Source organism: Lampetra fluviatilis, chromosome 53 (genome assembly GCF_964198595.1).
Source record: "Lampetra fluviatilis chromosome 53, kcLamFluv1.1, whole genome shotgun sequence".
NCBI classification, from domain to species: domain Eukaryota; kingdom Metazoa; phylum Chordata; class Hyperoartia; order Petromyzontiformes; family Petromyzontidae; genus Lampetra; species Lampetra fluviatilis.
In genome coordinates, this window is record NC_136327.1 from 8,938,236 (window position 1) to 8,958,360 (window position 20,125).

Consider the following 20,125-nt stretch of genomic DNA (forward strand, 5'->3'; position numbering starts at 1 on the left):
GCTTTTTTACCCTTCCATCTGGCAACAAAACTGACACCTTTTTTGCAAGGAGTCATGTTTGCATAGACCACAATACCTGCAGTCATAATGCAAACAAAAAACATAACTCTGATAATGTGCACTGTCCTTGAAGTTGATTGGTCCACACCCGAGACAGCTTTCCTTAGAGCCTAGTCTCACATGGGTTGGACCAGTTGCCAGATGGAAGGGTAAAAAAACAATTATGATATATTTTACTGGCAAATGAGGTTCCAATTGTGGAACAACAACAACCACAAGACATCTTCTTGGTTCTTTCGGTAAAGTCACGTAGAAGGGAAGTAATAAAATAATAAAAATAAAACATAATAATGTTTTATTTTTATTATTTTTATTATAAAAATAAAACATAATAATGTTTTATTTTTATTATTTTATTACTTCCCTTCTACGTGACTTTACCGAAAGAACCAAGAAGATGAATCCCTGCAGTCACGAAAGCTTTAAATCGAAATTTAACCACAAGACAACTTAAATTAAGGCCATCAGTCTAACTCCGTACTACAACAAACAAACATGGCCAAATCAAAAAACTTTTCGAAATCACCAAAATAAAGCCATAAAAGCAATGAAACAATGATCATAGGAACTGTGACCGAATTTTCTCAATAAACAACATGTACCACCAAACCCTGCAGCCATAGCTGGCTGCATGAGTCACTCCACAACATCAGGAGCATCAGTCGGAGTATCATATTTTTCGATGCACCTTTAAGATCAGCACACTAAATCAAAACACAGGTCATACTTTGCAGCGGTCATCCGGAGCGAAACATTTTATTTTATTTTAGGCCACTGATTAGCAGTGGCAGCTAGGGGTGTACAACTCCTCTAGAGCAGTTTTGAGTGAAGATCTTATAGGTAGTTGCAGTTTATTGGCGATAGCATTCCAGACCCTGGGGGCATCAATAGCAAAGGCCCTTCCTCCAGTATTTGTACGTCGACAGGGAATGTGAAGCTGGTAAATGAGCGAAGACCTTAGGTCAAATGTGCTCTTTGAAACAGAGAAGAGATCCAGCAGGTAGTCTGCGGATTTTTTTGTAAGAGAGATAGACAGAGAGACAGAGAGAGACAGAGAGAGACAGAGAGAGAGACAGAGTTCGTTCGTGTCGTGTCGCTCTTCCACCTCCTGCTCTTCCGTTGAAGGAGCGCAGACCACGGTGGGTCGACTTCACGGTCCAGAGTTTGTGTTGCATGGCTACACTCGCACTGCTGTGGCTTGTCTTGAATGTATCTCGATGGGTTTCTATCAGGGACGTGCGGTCAAGGGAAGCAGAGCCTTACCTGTCATACTCCAATGAAAATAGCTGTTACGAAAAGTAGAGAAAAAGAATAATCAAATCAAATATATATGAAGATTCTTCCACTGATCTGTGTTCTAAATGTAATTTCTGTACGATTCCAATCATTTTAAAAGTCAGAATCACCAAATTTGCGGAGTTCCGCTGAAAATACAAGAAGAGACGAGAGGTGAGGCAGCGACGAGCTCAACCTCCCCTCTGATTGCGCAACTCCTCAGTAACTGGATGGAGCGCGGGCAATAAGCGCGTGCCTGTTACTATCTCAGTATGCCACCAATGTAATGTTTGTAGACCCCTCCATTTCATGTCCTCGCCTTCCATACTCCAGGTAACTTATTTCACGTATGTGTATAAAGATATTTAGGCTCGCTGGTCTCGTCATGAAACTGCAATGAAAAAGCACCAGGGGAGGCAGCTATCACATCTGCCTCACTGAGGGGGACGTGTCTAACACGCCCCCCTCAGTGAGACCACGCCCCCCTCAGTGTGTGAATCTGGCTATGACACGAGCCTGTGCCTCCCCAGCCATTGACCTCACCGCACGTCACTGGTGTCAATGTATCCCTATGGGTCTCTATATATCTCTACGAGTATCTGTGTATATCTATGAGTCTATGGGGGGTACACCCGGTGCTGTATAGGTGAGAACCACGACCAGTGTCGACTACGCAGGCCAGCGTCTACTACGCAGGCCTGTGTGGACTACGCAGGCCAGCGTGGACTACGCGGGCCTGTGTGGACTACGCAGGCCAGCGTCTTCCAGGAGGAGGAGGATGGATGTGGAAGCCAGGAGGTGGTGTGGTAATGTTCGGGTCTCGAATGAGGAGGGGTTCATTCAGGACTGTCCGCGGTGTTCCACTCTTTGTTCGCACAGCAGCAGCAGCAGCGATCCCCTCGATCTGGGTGAGATTATGTGATGGAGTCGGCAGCATCAACAGCTATCTCCTGGATCTGGGTGAGATTATGTGATGGAGACAGCACCATCAGCAGCAGCGATCTCCTGGATCTGTGTGAGATTCTGTGATGGAAGCAGCACCATCATCAGCAGCGATCTCCTGGGTCTGGGTGAGATTCTGTGATGGAGTCAGCACCACCAGCAGCAGCAGCGATCTCCTGGATCTGGGTGAGATTCTGTGATGGAGTCAGCACCACCAGCAGCAGCAGCAGCGATCTCCTGGATCTGGGTGAGATTCTGTGATGGAGTCAGCACCACCAGCAGCAGCAGCAGCGATCTCCTGGATCTGGGTGAGATTCTGTGATGGAGTCAGCACCACCAGCAGCAGCAGCAGCGATCTCCTGGATCTGGGTGAGATTCTGTGATGGAGTCAGCAGCATCAACAGCGATCTCCTGGATCTGGGTGAGATTCTGTGATGGAGTCAGCACCACCAGCATCAGCAGCGATCTCCTGGATCTGAGTGAGATTCTGTGATGGAGACGGCACCATCAACAGCAGCAGCAGCGATCTCCTGGATCTGGGTGAGATTCTGTGATGGAGTCAGCACCACCAGCATCAGCAGCGATCTCCTGGATCTGAGTGAGATTCTGTGATGGAGACGGCACCATCAACAGCAGCAGCAGCGATCTCCTGGATCTGGGTGAGATTCTGTGATGGAGACGGCACCACCAGCAGCAGCGATCTCCTGGATCTGGGTGAGATTCTGTGATGCAGACGGCACCATCAGCACCAACAGCAGCGATCTCCTGGATCTGGGTGAGATTATGTGATGGAAGCAGCACCAGCAGCAGTGACCTCCTGGATCTGAGTGAGATTCTGTGATGGAGACGGCACCAACAGCAGCGGTCCCAGAAGGGATGGGATCACGACCTGGAGTCAACAGCAGAGGCGGACAGAGACAACTTCCCAGGGTGGGGGGAGGGGTGAGAGGGGCAGTCACCCGCTCCCTCCATCGGGCCTTTAAAATAATTGTATGAGAAATGAATATGATCGGTGGATATTAATAGAATATCGATTGTCTTGGTCTCAAAGAGAGGGGGGGTGGGGGGCGCCCCCACAGCCCCCCTTCCCCTCCCCCACTTGGATTCTGTGAGTGAGAAGCGACAAATAAGCGACGCAACAATAAATCCAAGATGCGTGGGAGCACAAAAAACCCAAAGTGGAAAATGTGCTTCCAGTTGTGCTTGGGGGGAGACGTGGAGGGGGGGGCTGGGGGTGAGAGGGGTGGGGGCACCAGGGATGTTTGCGACTGCTCACGCAGACACCGCGATGCGCCTGGGGAACTCACAGAGTACTCAGAGAGATACACACACGTACAAAGACCCCCCGTATAGCCTTAACAGACTGTAGGGGCAAGTGCTGTTAGCGAGCACCTATGAAGGCCGGAACGGTACACGAGGGGGTGGGTGGCCAGCACCACGCCCGACCGCCTTTGTCTCCCCAGTGGCGATGTTTACACACCGCACCAGGTACTCATTTAAGGCTGAGTCGACCTAGGGGAGGCCCACACGTACACACACGTACTCACGCACACACGTACTCATAGAGACACACACACGTACTCATAGAGACACACACATCACACACATAGATACACACACATACACACACGTACTCATAGAGATACACACACATACACACTCATAGATACAACAACAACCGCCATTCGCCACTAAGTGGCGGTGATGTCACCACGACGCTTGTGCCAGGCCAAGTGCACCTTGAGGCCACGTGAAGTGTCGAACGCCCGCTGGCAGGAGGTCACGGGGCAGACCCAGCAGGTGCCACTGGTCGACTGTCCGAGATGACCGAGATGACTGGCTGATGCACCACCTTTGCCCCCCACTGTACCAACTTGCTGTGCTTTAGCCACCCGGCGCTCCGCTCGTTGTTGTGAGCGTCGCTCCTCCGCCCTCCGTTGTTGCTGTAGGGCGACTGCCTCCAACTGCCCAGTAGCGTCCTTCACGAGCCTCCTCCACTGAGGCCGATCTTGACACCGCTGGTACCAGTCATCGGCAAGTCCACTCAGCTCCACGTCCTCCTGTACCACATCACTCCATCTCTTCTCTAGCCCGTGCCGCGCCCGTTTAGCCCCCTCGATCCGGCCGAACAAAAGCTGTTTAGGCATGCGGTGGTTGGGCATGCGGGCTACATGACCCAGCCAACGCAGCCTTGCCTGCCGGAGGAGCTCACCGATGGGACTTTGCCCAGATCTTTCAAGGATTTGTGAGCTCCTCACACAATCCTGCCTGGTTAAACCCACGATGGATCGTAGGCAGGCCAGCCTAAATGTGTCCAACCGGCGAAGATGCTCCATTAGGGGGGTCCACGTTTCGCAAGCGTAGAGAAGGGAGGGAATGACCGTGGCCGAGAAGACCTGAAGCTTCGTGCGGAGCGACAGACCAGGTAGCTTCCACACAGCGTTACGCAACCGATGAAAATATATTGCCACTCGACTGATTCGGAGTGAGACTTCTGCTGTTAAACTGGAGCCGGTCATAAGCACACTGCCCAGGTATGGGAAACTCTCCACTCTCTCCACAACTTCCCCATCACCGATTGGGAGTTGTGGGGGTGGAGTGTCCGATGGTACAAAATACCCAGGCATGTGCTTAGTTTTGGTGGGGCTGATGGTAAGGCCCCACCTCTTAGTGGCACGCTCCAGTCTCAGCAGCAGCGTCTGCAACTCCTCCTCTGAATGAGCAGCTATTACCAAATCATCACCATACATAACGTGGTTGACCAATAGGGAGCCATCCCTTGATCGCACCCGGGCATCGATCAGCCTCCCATTATATCTGTACCAAATGGAGATTCCCCCGGTACAGCTATTGAAGGCTTCACGAACTACGCAGTCGAAATGGATGTTAAATAATGTGGGAGCCAGAGGACATCCCTGTCGCACCCCAAGGTGCGACAGGGAAAGCACGAAGAACAACCCAGAGCCCAGGCCTATTGATGGTATCATAGGCCTTGACCAGGTCAATAAAGCAGAGATGTAGGTCTTGTTGGAATTCCATACACCTCTGCTGTAGCAGACGGACAGAAAATATGGCATCTGTGCGGGACCGCCCCTTCCTGAAACCGCATTGGGGTTCCGCAAGTCTCTCCTCAGCGTGCCTAGCAAGGCGATGTTGAATAATCCTTGCTAGGACCTTTCCCGGCACACTAAGGAGTGAGATGCCCTTGTAGTTGTTACAGTCTGAGCGGTCCCCCTTCTTAAAGAGGGGGACCACCATGGCATCCTTCCAATCCTGCGGTACCCGTCCAGCGGTCCAGGCTGTTGTTTTGATGTCATATAGGGCAGTCTGTGCACAAACGCCACCCTCCCTCAGCATTTCGCTTGGGAGATCATCTCTGCCCGGTGCCTTTCCTGGTCTCAGACTCCGGATCGCCTTCAGTACTTCCTCAACTGATGGCACCTCAGCCAGCCACTCACAGGGGGTGACCTCTTCCAATATTTGAGGCACGGCAGCCTCAGCAGGGTTATCCCCACTTTGTGCCATGATGTTTTCCTGGCTGAGAGATTTTTTCTCCCCCAGGACCTCACAGAAATGCTCAGCAAATCTGCAAACCTGTTCCTGGGGGTCGGAGATTGGATCACCGTTTTTCCCCCTAATGATGGTAATAGGTGTGGCGCTGCAGGTTACTTTTTTGATGGAATTAAATAGGGATTTGTGATCGTAGGCCATTGAGGCAAACTCCATCTCCTCAGCAACCCGCGACCACCACCTTTCCTTGCAGCGCCTCACGGCTCTCCGAACCTCCGAGCGACGGCTGCGGTAAGCCTCCTCATTCTCTGACGTGGGATGCTGTAGCCGATGAGAGTGAGCCTGTCGCTTTTTCTCAGCCAGCTTGAACACCTCCTCTGTCAGCCAAGGGTATCTGGGGGGGTCTGGACCGTGTACCCAAAACAGCCTTTGCAGCTGCATGAGTCACAGTCCTAAACCTCGCCCATTTACCCTCGACATCAGGAGGAGTGGGGGACGATTCCAACCCCAGCTGCACGCAATGATGAAATTCTCGCTTGCAACTTTCATCAGCTAGCTGAGACCAGGCCACCTGAGGGTTGAATGGGGTCCTGGCTGTACAACCACCACCAGAGTGGAAGAATGGCAGGCATCTTACAGATGACTAGTCGATGGTCAGAGGGCAGATCAGCTCGACGGTAGGTCCTGGTGTCAAGGACATGGGCCCGTATCCGCTGTTCCGTCACTATGTAGTCCAGCAGATGTTCTTGCTTGGACCCGGCATGAATCCATGATGTTGTGTGGATGCGCCGATGCCGGAAAAGCGTGTTGGTAATTACAAGCCCATGGGCTGCACAAAAATCTAGCAGCCTCCTACCGTTGTTATTGAGCTGATCTGGCCCATGCCTTCCAATCACTCCAGACCAGGTGCCAGCATCATGACCAACTCGGGCATTAAAGTCACCCAACAAGATGACTCTGTCCCGAGTGGCCACTTTAGCCAGCACCTGTGACAGGAGGTCATAGAAGGCATCTGACTCATCGGTCTTGCCTGCATCCCTCCACGGATGTTCGTCTTCGGTGGGGGCATAAGTAACCACGACCACCACTCCTCGCCTCCGGTTGATGAGAAGGCGAGCCCAAAGTAGCCTGGGGCTTACAGCTTCCCACACCTCACCGCCACGCTCCCACGCCCCCTTCATTCTTTTGTTCAGAAGAAGAGCCACACCCTGTTGGTTGGCAGTCTCCTGCCCCGAGTGGAGGACTGTCCACCCCTCATGGTGGCAGGAACCAGAACCGGTCCACCGGACCTCCTGAATGCCACAGAGATCCAGGCGGTACCGGTCCAGCTCCCGACAAAGGAGTGGCAGCCTCTCCTCCGCAGTGAGCGTTCGAACATTCCACGTGGCCATCCGCAATGGTTTTTCGTTGTTTCTGGAGGAGCCCCGAGGGTGAAGATTCAATCTGCTGGCTCCGCCATATGGGGTTTGGCCAGGAGACGTCATAAAAGCCTGACCCCCCGGGACCTCCGGCACAAGCTTATTTGTTACAGCTTTTTGTTTATATCGTAGTTTAGTGGTGGTTAATTGAAGGTGGAGGGGTTACCAGCCCCTCGCACCCGTCCAGAGCCCCCGTTTAGCCACTGTGGTGGTCACAGACGCCATGAGGGGAGAGGCCAATGGCCCTCCCCCCACAGCACTGCCCACGACAGTGTTGCCGTACACACACGTACTCATACAGACACACTCACGTACACACACATAGAGATACACACACACACTCATAGATATGTAGTGGTGGTATTGACGTGCGCCGACAGTGACAGTGATGGATCACGGGGCGGCGCGGGGTGCGGGGTTGGGCACGCGTTGTGGGCGTGGTGTGGACGCGCGCGCCGGGAGTGACAGATGACGGGGCGGCGCGGCGTGAGTGGTGAGGCACGATGAGATGGGGGAAAAGAGGATCGTAGCCAGCGCCCGGCGATTGGTCGAATAAGTGGGTGCTCGCAGCGACGTCCGCAGGTGGGGTATAAAGGGGGACGCGCGAGAGCACTCGGGGAGAGTTACCCAGTTGAAGACCCGAAGACGGAGCTGAAGACCTAGTGCCACGAGACCCCTAGTCCCGCCGTCCTTGTGGGGACCGGGGCCCTGTGTGGCTCGGAGGCGAGGCTGTGGGACCCGGGGTCCGACGCCCCCGTGGGTCGGGCTGGGGACCCACAGTCGAGACGGATACCCCGGGCAGGGAGTGTCCCGAGTAGCTCAGGGGCGTTAGTCGCCGAGTAGCTAAGTGGATGTTGGTCATCCGAGTAGCTCAGTGGCGTTAGTCGCCGAGTAGCTAAGTGGGTGTTTGTCACCCGAGATACTAAGTGGATGTTGGTCATCCGAGTAGCTCAGTGGGCGTTAGTCGCCAAGTAGCTAAGTGGGTGTTTGTCACCCGAGATACTAAGTGGGTGTTTGTCACCCGAGATACTAAGTGGGTGTTTGTCACCCGAGCTACAAAGTAGGTGTTAGTCACCTGTGAACGAGTTTGATAAAATAAAGAGTGTGTTACCCGTGAAGTCGTCTCCCGCCGAGTTACTACACTACAACTGGCGTCAGAAGTAAACCTGTCTTCAAGAAGTATGGACACAAGGAAGACTACCCGTACCCACGAGCGAGGTCGGGATGACGACGGCGTACCGGGGACACCGACCTCGGGAGTAGAGGACGAGGAGTTGCCGCCGTGCACGGACTGCACATGTTTGTTGGGATCGGCGCGGTGCAAACCCCCGGTCGCCGGCACCCAGGGAGTTGCGCTCGCCGCCACTGACACCCCGGGAGAGGACGCCCCCACGGGGAGGGATTCGCTGTTGTCGTTGCCCCTCATTGAGTGGGGCCGCCTCCAGATGTCCGACAGCTCCCTACTTACGCTACGTCGGAAAGTTGGCGCTCCCGAAGAAGGGGAGGCGCGGGTCGGTTCCTGGGTGTGCAGACAGGGCCTTTTGATGAGGTGGGACAACATGTCCCGGCGTCACGTGCTCGTTGTGCCTGTTGCTATGCGGGGTAGGGTTGTTCTGGCAGCTCATGAACGGCTCATGCATCTGGGTTTTCACAAAACGCTCGCCCTAATCCAGCGAGACTATTATTGGCCGGGGATGGGTAACGACGTGGCGAATATTCTTAAGGGATGCGTAGGGTGCGCCAAAAGGAAACCGCCACCATTGGCAGCTAATCCACCGCTGCAATCCATTCAGGTTTCGCGTATAAACGAATTGGTAGCGTTGGACATCTTGGGGCCCTTTCCGGCTACACCAAGGGGAAATAGGTTCCTGCTGGTTGGCGTGGAATACTTCACCCGATGGCCTATGGCATGGCCGCTCGCCAACCAGTCGGCTGCGGCGGTGGCGGACGCCTTTGTCCAGGGTTATGTGTTGGACAAGGGCGCCCCCGAACGCTTGCTGACGGATCAAGGGAAGAATTTTTTGAGCGTTTTGTTGCGCGAGGTGTGCGACCTGTTGGGTACAAAGAAAGTGCGTACTTCCCCCTACCACCCGCAGACTGACGGGATGGTTGAGCGTCTGAACAGGACGATTACGTCTATGTTGTGCCAACAGGTCTGCGACGATCAGGTTGATTGGGACTTACAGGTGCCGGGGGTACTCGCGGCCTATCGAATGGCCCCTCATGCGGCGACGGGGTTTTCCCCATTTTTTCTTATGTATGGGCGGGAGGCCGATCCGGCCATGGACGTCCAACTGGGGATTTCCCAGCCACGTGCAAAATCTAAATTGGCAGACCACATCAAATTTAATATCGCCAAATTGACTGAAGCGCGGGAGGCGGCAAGGTTGAATTCGCGGTCGCGGCAAATTGGAAACGAGAAATTGCATGAGCGGAGGGTGCATACGCATGATTGGAAACCAGGCGATAAGGCCTGGCTGCATTGTCCACATGCACCGTTGGCTACGTCCCCCAAGTTGTTGAGACCTTGGAGGGGACCGGTGGAAATTGTGCGGGTTGCACGACCCCAGAGTATACAGATTAAATGGGGGAAACGCCGTTGGTACGTGCACCCCTCCCGACTGAAGCCCTATGCGGCACCGTGTGACCCCGTTCTGTGCCGTGACGACCGGGCGTGTGATGTGACCGTCGACTCGGGGAGGGAGGTGTCGCAGGCTGATCCTCACGTGTCTCCACCTGACCCACCCCCAGGTGCCTCGGGCTTGACGGCTGCTGACCGTCGAGAGCCTGAACCCCGGGGCACGCACGAGTCCTCGATGCCTGGCCGATGTCTTCCTGAACCGACGGCACCACCGGACGTTCAACCGCGTCTGGTGCCGTACGACGGACCGGCAAGGCGGACTCGGGCTAGGTCTCAACAATTTTCATGAAGACGTTTTTTGCTCTACACCGAGCTCGCCCGGTGTTCCCCTCTGCCGGGGTAATGTCCCGTTGTAGGGACGCTCGGAAGAAAAAGGGGACACTGCACGAGTGAAAAAAAAAAAGAAAAAAAAAAAATTTCCATTTATTTTCCTTTTTGCATACACATTGCTATTGTCACTCGCCGGTTTGTATATATTGTTCTATTGTCGCGGTGGCATTGGTTGAGGGTTGCGGATGGTAGTGTTCGCGTCGTGTTGTGTTGTTAGGTTAGTTGTTGTTCTTGTTGTTGTGTTGTGTTACGGGGCACACAGGGGGGTTTGTATATTTTTATAGCAGCCGGGGCGGCTGCGAGCTATGTGGTAGGGGGTGATGTAGTGGTGGTATTGACGTGCGCCGACTGTGACAGTGATGGATCACGGGGCGGCGCGGGGTGCGGGGTTGGGCACGCGTTGTGGGCGTGGTGTGGACGCGCGCGCCGGGAGTGACAGATGACGGGGCGGCGCGGCGTGAGTGGTGAGGCACGATGAGATGGGGGAAAAGAGGATCGTAGCCAGCGCCCGGCGATTGGTCGAATAAGTGGGTGCTCGCAGCGACGTCCGCAGGTGGGGTATAAAGGGGGACGCGCGAGAGCACTCGGGGAGAGTTACCCAGTTGAAGACCCGAAGACGGAGCTGAAGACCTAGTGCCACGAGACCCCTAGTCCCGCCGTCCTTGTGGGGACCGGGGCCCTGTGTGGCTCGGAGGCGAGGCTGTGGGACCCGGGGTCCGACGCCCCCGTGGGTCGGGCTGGGGACCCACAGTCGAGACGGATACCCCGGGCAGGGAGTGTCCCGAGTAGCTCAGGGGCATTAGTCGCCGAGTAGCTAAGTGGATGTTGGTCATCCGAGTAGCTCAGTGGCGTTAGTCGCCGAGTAGCTAAGTGGGTGTTTGTCACCCGAGATACTAAGTGGATGTTGGTCATCCGAGTAGCTCAGTGGGCGTTAGTCGCCAAGTAGCTAAGTGGGTGTTTGTCACCCGAGATACTAAGTGGGTGTTTGTCACCCGAGATACTAAGTGGGTGTTTGTCACCCGAGCTACAAAGTAGGTGTTAGTCACCTGTGAACGAGTTTGATAAAATAAAGAGTGTGTTACCCGTGAAGTCGTCTCCCGCCGAGTTACTACACTACAGATACACACACACGTACTCATAGAGATACACACACGTACACACACATATATACACACACACACGTACACACACATAGATACACACACACACTCATTGATACACACACACGTACTCATAGAGATACACACACGTACAACAACAACAACAACAACCGCCATTCGCCACTAAGTGGCGGTGACGTCACCACGACGCTTGTGCCAGGCCATGTGCACCTTGAGGCCACGTGAAGTGTCGAACGCCCGCTGGCAGGAGGTCACGGGGCAGACCCAGGTGCCACGGGTCGACTGACCGAGATGACCGAGATGAGTGGCTGATGCACCACCTGTGCCCCCTACTGTACCAACTTGCTGTGCTTTAGCCACCCGGCGCTCCGCTCGTTGTTGTGACCGTCGCTCCTCCGCCCTCCGCTGTTGTTGGAGGGCGACTGCCTCCAACTGCCCAGTAGCGTCCTTCACGAGCCTCCTCCACAGAGGCCGATCTTGACACCGCTGGTACCAGTCATCGGCAAGTCCACTCAGCTCCACGTCCTCCTGTACCACATCACTCCATCTCTTCTCTAGCCCGTGCCGCGCCCGTTTAGCCCCCTCGATCCGGCCGAACAAAAGCTGTTTAGGCATGCGGTGGCTGGGCATGCGGGCTACATGACCCAGCCAACGCAGCCTTGCCTGCCGGAGGAGCTCACTGATGGGACTTTGCCCAGATCTTTCAAGGACTTGTGAGCTCCTCACACAATCCAGCCTGGTTAAACCCAGGATGGATCGTAGGCAGGCCAGCCTAAATGTTTCATAGAGATACACACACGTACACACTCATAGATACACACACATACACACACGTACTCAGAGATACACACACGTACACACTCTGACCCAGAGACTCACACAGAGATCTCTAAATTCACACTCTGACCCAGAGACTCACACAGAGATCTCTAGATTCACACTCAGACCCAGAGACTCACACAGAGATCTGTAGATTCACACTCGGACCCAGAGACTCACACAGAGATCTATCGATTCACACTCAGACCCAGAGACTCACACAGAGATCTGTAGATTCACACTCAGACCCAGAGACTCACACAGAGATCTGTAGATTCACACTCAGACCCAGAGACTCACACAGAGATCTGTAGATTCACACAGAGACCCAGAGACTCACACAGAGTTCTATAGATTCACACTGAGACCCAGAGACTCACACAGAGTTCTGTAGAGTCACACTGAGACCCAGAGACTCACACAGAGTTCTGTAGAGTCACACTGAGACCCAGAGACTCAGGCAGAGTTCTGTAGAGTCACACTAAGACCCAGAGACTCACACAGAGATCTATAGAGGCACGTGCCCCCGGCTGTATCTATCCGGCGATCATCCACTTCCATGACCACTTCTATGAGATGTTAACTCCCTCGCCTGGTATACAGGAGGTCGTGGATTCTATCCCGACCCTGATGCCTGCTGTGTATTTGAAAATGTCCGTGTCTCTCTTTCCCCGTGATCGTTTGAATTTTTCTCCGGGTCCTGCGCGCTATTTTCCCTCGACATTGATAATCAACGCCAAGCGTATAGAGAGTGTCTGGCTGCTATAAATGTAATCAGCGCCACGCGTATAGAGAGTGTCTGGCTGCTACAAATGCCCACACGGTGATAAGCCACTTTCGTTGAGCTATCATTTGTGGTGGCAAGGTCGCTTCTGAAAAAACAGATAAGTAGCTCAGTGGGGCCTTACCTGGTAATATAAACAACACAGTTTAGTTTTAGTTTGGGTCTCTGCGGGTTGTTGTGGGTCTATGAGTCTCTGTGGGTCTCTATGAGTCTCTAGGAGTCTGCAAGAACATGCGTTTAGAGTATTTGGCTTGTGATATGAATGCCCACATGAGGATGATGAGTCACTTTGGTTGGGCTATCATTTGTGGTAGCAAGATCCCTTCTGACAAAGATTTACGTCACTCAGTAGGGCCTTACCTGGTAAAATATAAAAGCAATTATTCACAATCGAGGTGTTTTGTTTGTTATATCGCATAAATATAGATGCGTAGTTAAACCCGCCACCACCCGACATAGCCAATTGAAAAAAATATGTAATATTGGTCACGAAAGTCTACGCGCTAAACCAAAAAGTAGTTTATAGTTTTAGTTCGAACTGCGAGCTGTGGTGACACTGAGTGCACCACCCGCCCCGCAAGCGAGGACGCGCGCGGGGCGGGGCGGGGAGGGGCGGGGTGGGGCGGGGCGGGGCGAGGCGGGGAGGGGTGGGGCGGGGTGGGGAGGGGTGGGGCGAGGGGGGGCGAGGCGGGGGGGGGCAGTGGCGGTGTTGGAGACGAAACGAGGCCCCACCGGGGCTGCTCGTGGTGGTGGTGGCGGTGCTGGACCAGCAGCAGCAGCGGTCGAGGGGTGGGGGCCGGCCATGGCTCTATCTCTGCTGCTGACAACGACAACGACAACGCACGTGTGTGGGTGGCCTTAAATGGAATATGCATAATAGTCGATGTTTCAGGCAATGACCCTTCTTCATAGCAAATAACTCACATCGATCTGCTGATAATATATTGATGGTGATACAAATGTAGTGCATTGTTAGGCGGTATGGTTATCACCATTGATTCTTACCTGCAGTAGCGGACATGTGCCAAAAGAGGGTGGTAGACAGGATAGGGGGGATGAGTCGGGCCGTTGGGCCACCAGGGACCTCAGACCCCAGAGGGGGGCTGGGGGGGGTGCCGTTACATTCCAGGGCCCCCTAGAGAGTTCGAGAAGGAAGGAGTGGCTAGGGGCGGAGAGTCTCTGGAACGGGTATAAAAGCCGGACCTCTGAACGGGTCCGACAGTCATCGTCCACCTGAAGAGCTGAAGACCTGGAGATCTGAAGAACCACTCTGAAGACCTGGAGATCTGAAGAACCACTCTGAAGACCTGGAGATCTGAAGACCTGGAGATCTGCAGAACCACTCTGAAGACCTGAAGAGCTGAAGACCTGGCGATCTGAAGAACCACTCTGAAGACCTGGAGATCTGCAGAACCACTCTGAAGACCTGAAGAGCTGAAGACCTGGAGATCTGAAGAACCACTCTGAAGATCTGAAGAGCTGAAGACCTGGATATCTGAAGAACCACTCTGAAGACCTGAAGAGCTGAAGACCTGGGGATCTGAAGAACCACTCTGAAGACCTGGAGATCTGAAGACCTGGAGATCTGCAGAACCACTCTGAAGACCTGAAAAGCTGAAGACCTGGCGATCTGAAGAACCACTCTGAAGACCTGGAGATCTGCAGAACCACTCTGAAGACCTGAAGAGCTGAAGACCTGGAGATCTGAAGAACCACTCTGAAGATCTGAAGAGCTGAAGACCTGGAGATCTGAAGAACCACTCTGAAGACCTGAAGAGCTGAAGACCTGGAGATCTGAAGAACCACTCTGAAGACCTGGAGATCTGAAGACCTGGAGATCTGCAGAACCACTCTGAAGACCTGAAGAGCTGAAGACCTGGAGATCTGAAGAACCACTCTGAAGACCTGGAGATCTGAAGAACCACTCTGAAGACCTGAAGAGCTGAAAACCTGGAGATCTGAAGAACCACTCTGAAGACCTGGAGATCTGAAGACCTGGAGATCTGCAGAACCACTCTGAAGACCTGAAGAGCTGAAGACCTGGAGATCTGAAGAACCACTCTGAAGACCTGAAGCGAAGAGCCCAAAGGGCAGAACCCGAACCCCTGGCTAGGGTCGGGTTCAGAGTTCACCAGTCTAGGGTAAAGCTCTAACCAGAGTGAGGGCACATTAGTCCTGAGGGGCGACCTCCTTAGGGTATCGGGTGTAAGGGGCCGTTACCCCTTAGTGTTGTGTACCCTTAGTTATAATAAACGTGTTTCCTCCAGCAAGTCTCGCTCTCCCTGCTTACCCACTACACAAATGACGATGACGGTGGTAATGATGATGATGAAGTAATCGATTCTATTCTACCTTTGCCCATGATGGCAGCAGCAGCATTGAGACGATTCAGGATCTCGATGCCAGTTTCGAGGTTTCCTGCTGCTGCCACGACGAGAGAGACAGCGAGACACAGAGAGAGACACAGAGAGAGACAGAGAGAGACACAGAGAGAGACACAGAGAGAGACAGAAAGAGAGACAGAGAGAGAGAGACTTTTGACTTTTTAACAACTTTTATTGCCGCCAGCAGCAACAGCACTGGAGGCGATTCCGATACGAAATACACAAAGTCACCGGCAAACAAACAAATAATCGCTATAAATCCACGCGCTATGGCGCTAAATGCAGCGCGCACAAAACGAAAGAAAAGCCACGTGGTGGTGGTGGTGGTCATCGCACACGCCACGGTGACGAGGAGGCGCTTCAGAAGGTGAACACGAGGGTGCCGTCCACGCTGGTACAGAGAGGGGCTTGTCCGGCTCCCCAGCGTTTGCTGAAGACGCGCTGCACCGCCATGTGTGTGGTACATGGCGTGCTCCAGCCGGAATGTTGGAAGCACGGAGCAGCCGTCAGTGTCACCTTGCAGCATCTTCTTCCTCGTCTTGTATCTCTTCGAGTCTCTATGTATCTCTATGAGTCTCTACGTATCTCTACGAGTCTCTGTGTATCTCTACGAGTCTCTGTGTATCTCTACGAGTCTCTGTAAGTCTATATGCGTCTCTGTGTATCTCTATGAGTATCTGTGTATCTCTATGAGTCTCTGTGTATCTCTAGGAGTCTCTGTGTATCTGTATGTGTCTCTGTGTATCTCTATACGAGTCTCTGTGAGTCTCTGTGAGTCTCTGTGTATCTCTATGGGTCTCTGTGTATCTCTATACGAGTCTCTGTGAGTCTCTGTGTATCTCTATGGGTCTCTGTGTATCTCTATACGAGTATCTGCGTATCTATACGAGTCTCTGTGTATCTTTACGAGTCTCTGTGTATCTCTACGAGTCTCTGTGTATCTCTATGAGTCTCTGTGTATCTCTGAGTCTCTGTGTATCTCTACGAGTCTCTGTGTATCTCTATGAGTCTCTGTGTATCTCTATGAGTCTTTGTGTATCTCTATACGAGTCTCTGTGTATCTATACAAGTCTCTGTGTATCTTTACGAGTCTCTGTGTATCTCTACGACTCTCGCTGGGGTGACTCAATGCTGACCCCGCGGTGTGTCGCGAGGCCGCAGTCGTCGCTACGCACCACGAGGGGTCGCTCGAGCACCGCGCGTGACGCCGGCGCCTCGCCGGTCACTGTGACGTCACAGAGGTCGCGTGACGCGTTGGGCAGGTACGCAGCCAATCCCAAGCGGTGGCCGGCTCGATTCCATCTCCCGGCGCGGCAGTTGGAACAATGGGGCGGGGAGGGGGGGTAAATTCCTTAACCCCCCCCCCGCCTCTATCGACCCAGCAGCACTATACATGGGTTCAATCCACGGTTAAGATTTAATACTTTTTTGACGTCAGATCACCGCGCGGGTACAATCTGCGTCGTACACCCCTCCTCCACCCGACGCGGCCAATTGCGAAGCGTGCGGTGGGGTAAAGCATGGGTATGCTCCCAGCAACTTCCGAGGAGGACCCGGAGAAAAATCCACGCGATCTCACGAAGTGAAAGAGAGAGACACGCAACCTCCAAATATACAGCAGCAGCAGGCGCCAGGGGTCGAGATCTAACCCACGACCTCCTGTACACCAGGCGAGGTAGTTAACATCTCCTAGCCACCGTGATGATGATGAGAGAGAGAGACACACAACCTCCAAATATACAGCAGCAGCAAGCGCCAGGGGTCGAGATCGAACCCACGACCTCCTGTACACCAAGCGAGGTAGTTAACATCTCCTAACCACCGTGATGATGATGAGAGAGAGAGACACGCAACCTCCAAATATACAGCAGCAGCAGGCGTCAGGGTCGGCATCAAACCCACGACCTCCTGTATACCAGGCGAGGTAGTTAACATCTCATAGCCACCGTGGCGCCCATACTATTGATCCCGCCGCTTTTTCTCTCCACAATTAGAATCAAGGTCACGCGTTTAGAGTTGTTTGGCTCCTGATCTACATTTACACAGGACGATGATGATGAGCCACTTCGTTGAGCTGCCATTCGTGGCAGCCAAGGTCGCTTCTGGAAGAAGAAAAACAACAGCCATGTATCTCAGAGGGCCGTACAGGATGGACAAAAAAACGAGGGGGGGGGGCTCTGCACACGTGTGTGAGTGTACAGGACCGTCATGTGGCTAGTGTATTGCACGTATATCTGAACTTCTTTTGCACCGTACGCAGCCAACTGTGCTCATCGGAGGTGCGTGAAATGCGACCCCACCGTGACGGTGGTGGTGGTGGTGGTGGCGGTGGTGGTGGCAGCAGTGGTCATGTGGGCGGTGGTGATGATCAACAGCTGGGGCGCTACTCCACGCCCTACAATCTACGTGATTACAGGTTCGATTCCATCTCCCGGCGCGGCAGTTGCAACGGTCGGGGCCACGGTCATTCCCTCGCTTGCGAACCGTGGACCCCCCTCATGGAGCATCTTCGCCGGTTAGAAACATTTAGGCTGGCCTGCCTACGATCCATCCTGGGTTTAACCAGGCTGGATTGTGTGAGGAGCTCACAAATCCTTGAAAGATCTGGGCCAAGTCCCATCGGTGAGCTCCTCCGGCAGGCAAGGCTGCGTTGGCTGGGCCATGTAGCCCGCATGCCCAGCCACCGCATGCCTAAACAGTTTTTGTTCGGCCGGATTGAGGGGGCTAAACGGGCGCGGCATGGGCTAGAGAAGAGATAGAGTGATGTGGTACAGGAGGACGTGGAGCTGAGTGGACTTGCCGATGACTGGTACCAGCAGTGTCAAGATCGGCCTCTGTGGAGGAGGCTCGTGAAGGACGCTACTGGGCAGTTGGAGGCAGTCGCCCTCCAACAACAACGGAGGGCGGAGGAGCGACGCTCACAACAACGAGCGGAGCGCCCGGTGGCTAAAGCACAAGAAGTTGGCACAGTAGGGGGCACAGGTGGTGGTGCATCGGCCACTCATCTCAGTCAGTCGACCCGTGGCACCTGCTGGGTCTGCCCCGTGACCTCCTGCCAGCGGGCGTTCGACACTTCACGTGGCCTCAACGTGCACCTAGCCTGGCACAAGCGTCGTGGTAACGTTACCGCCACTTAGTAGCGAATGGCGGTTATTGTTGTTTGTAATTATGTGTGTGTACTTGTGTGTACTTGTGTGTACTTGGTGCCGTGTGTAAACATTGCCACTGGGGAGACAAAGGCGGCCGGGCGTGGTGTTGACCACCCTCCTCCTCGTGTACCGTGCCGGCTTTCATAGGGTGCCACTCGCTATCAGCACTTGCCCCTAGAGTGTGTCACAGGCTACACGGGGGATCTTTGTCTCTGTGGGTGTGCTCCAGTTATCGCGGACTCGTTCCAAACCGGTGTGGCCACAATTCAGATGCAGCAACGACCTCGCCGGTATGCGCTGCCTGCAAGTGGGTGGGTGTGTCCGCGTGTCTGGGCCTCCCCTGGGTCGACTCGGCCTCAAATGAGTACCTGGTGTCGCGGCGTATAAACATCGCCACTGGGGAGACAAAGGCGGCCGGGCGTGGTGTTGACCACCCACCCCCTCGTGCGCCGTGCCGGCTTTCACAGGGTGCTACTCGCTAACAGCACTTGCCCCAACAGTCTGCCACAGGCTACACGGGGGATCTTTGTCTTGTTTGGATGGCAAAGTGTCGCGTCCAGGAAGGACGCGGGCCCCGCCGCAGACGCGGCACTGTCACGACCCCCCCCCCCCAAGGCTGTTTGTTATGCCGGAGGAGGAGGAAGAGGCTGCATTGAGATCCAATATCAACATCGTCGTCGTCAGCAGCCACAGCAGCCGCAGCAGGAGTCATGGTCGATCCACTGCTGCATGAAGAACTCCCTCCCCCCCAAGCCATCGCTGTTGGCCGCGTGGTATTACACGGTGGTGCTCCAGATGTCCTGTGACCCAAAATTAATTGACCGCTGAAATATATATATGTTTTTCTCTTTGCATGTTCGTTTCGGTAGCAAATAAATTTGTACTTAAAAAATTAAGTTTCGGGGCATTAAATGGGGGTCACAAGATGTCTAGACCACCCCGTACAGTACTGTAACTTTATAAATAAAAAAACTCATTCCTTCCGTGACGCTGTTTGCCTGTTTGTGTGTTTAGTTTGTTGGCCTTTCCACGCCGCACTCCCGATTCACACGGCTGGCTACGTACGGTGCGAAAGAAGTTCAACATACTGTACATTCGTATGATTCACCGATGTCGAATTTGCTGCTGCTGATGATGATGCTGAGACTGATGTTCATGATGCTGCTGATGATACTTCGTCAGCGGATGATTTTACTGATGATGATGATGCTGCGGATGATGATGATGCTGCTGCTGCTGATGATGATGATGATGCTGATGATGATGCTGATGATGATGTTGCTGCTGCTGCTGTTGATTCTTTAACTGTCACTGCGGTTGCCAGGAGCGTTTTGTGTTCTGTAAAAAAAGAAACAGCGGATAGAGGCGCAGCTCTGCAGGTGCTCGCTCACTGCCAGAGGGAGAGGGGAGACCTCCGACGACGTGGAGCCTTCTCTCCACGCCGTGTTTTCGGCCTACTCTTCCACGCTGGCCAGTACACCGTCTTAGAGGAAGAAGAACAAGAAGACGTCTGGCTACCCACACTTCACCCCAGCGGACGCGGCCTGCGCAGCGAATGAAGAACGTCGCGTTCGGGTTCTTGATTGGGGACCGAGCGGGCGAGCGTCGCATCGACGGCTGCCGCGCCGGGAGATGGGAGCGGGGGGAGCGGGAGAGGGGGGAGCGGGAGAGGGGGGAGCGGGAGAGGGGGGA

At 53.9% G+C, this 20,125-nt stretch overlaps 1 protein-coding gene across 1 annotated transcript in view; it reads left to right on the top strand.

Annotated features, from left to right (window-relative positions):
* The first annotated feature begins 16,412 nt into the window (after positions 1-16,412).
* The window catches only part of LOC144949215 (uncharacterized), a 15,648-nt gene continuing 11,935 nt past the window's right edge, over positions 16,413-20,125 (top strand). Inside the window, exon 1 of the mRNA XM_078879104.1 lies at positions 16,413-16,511. Within this exon, the coding sequence (XP_078735230.1) occupies positions 16,413-16,511 (99 nt within the window). The remainder of the gene's footprint in view (positions 16,512-20,125) is intronic.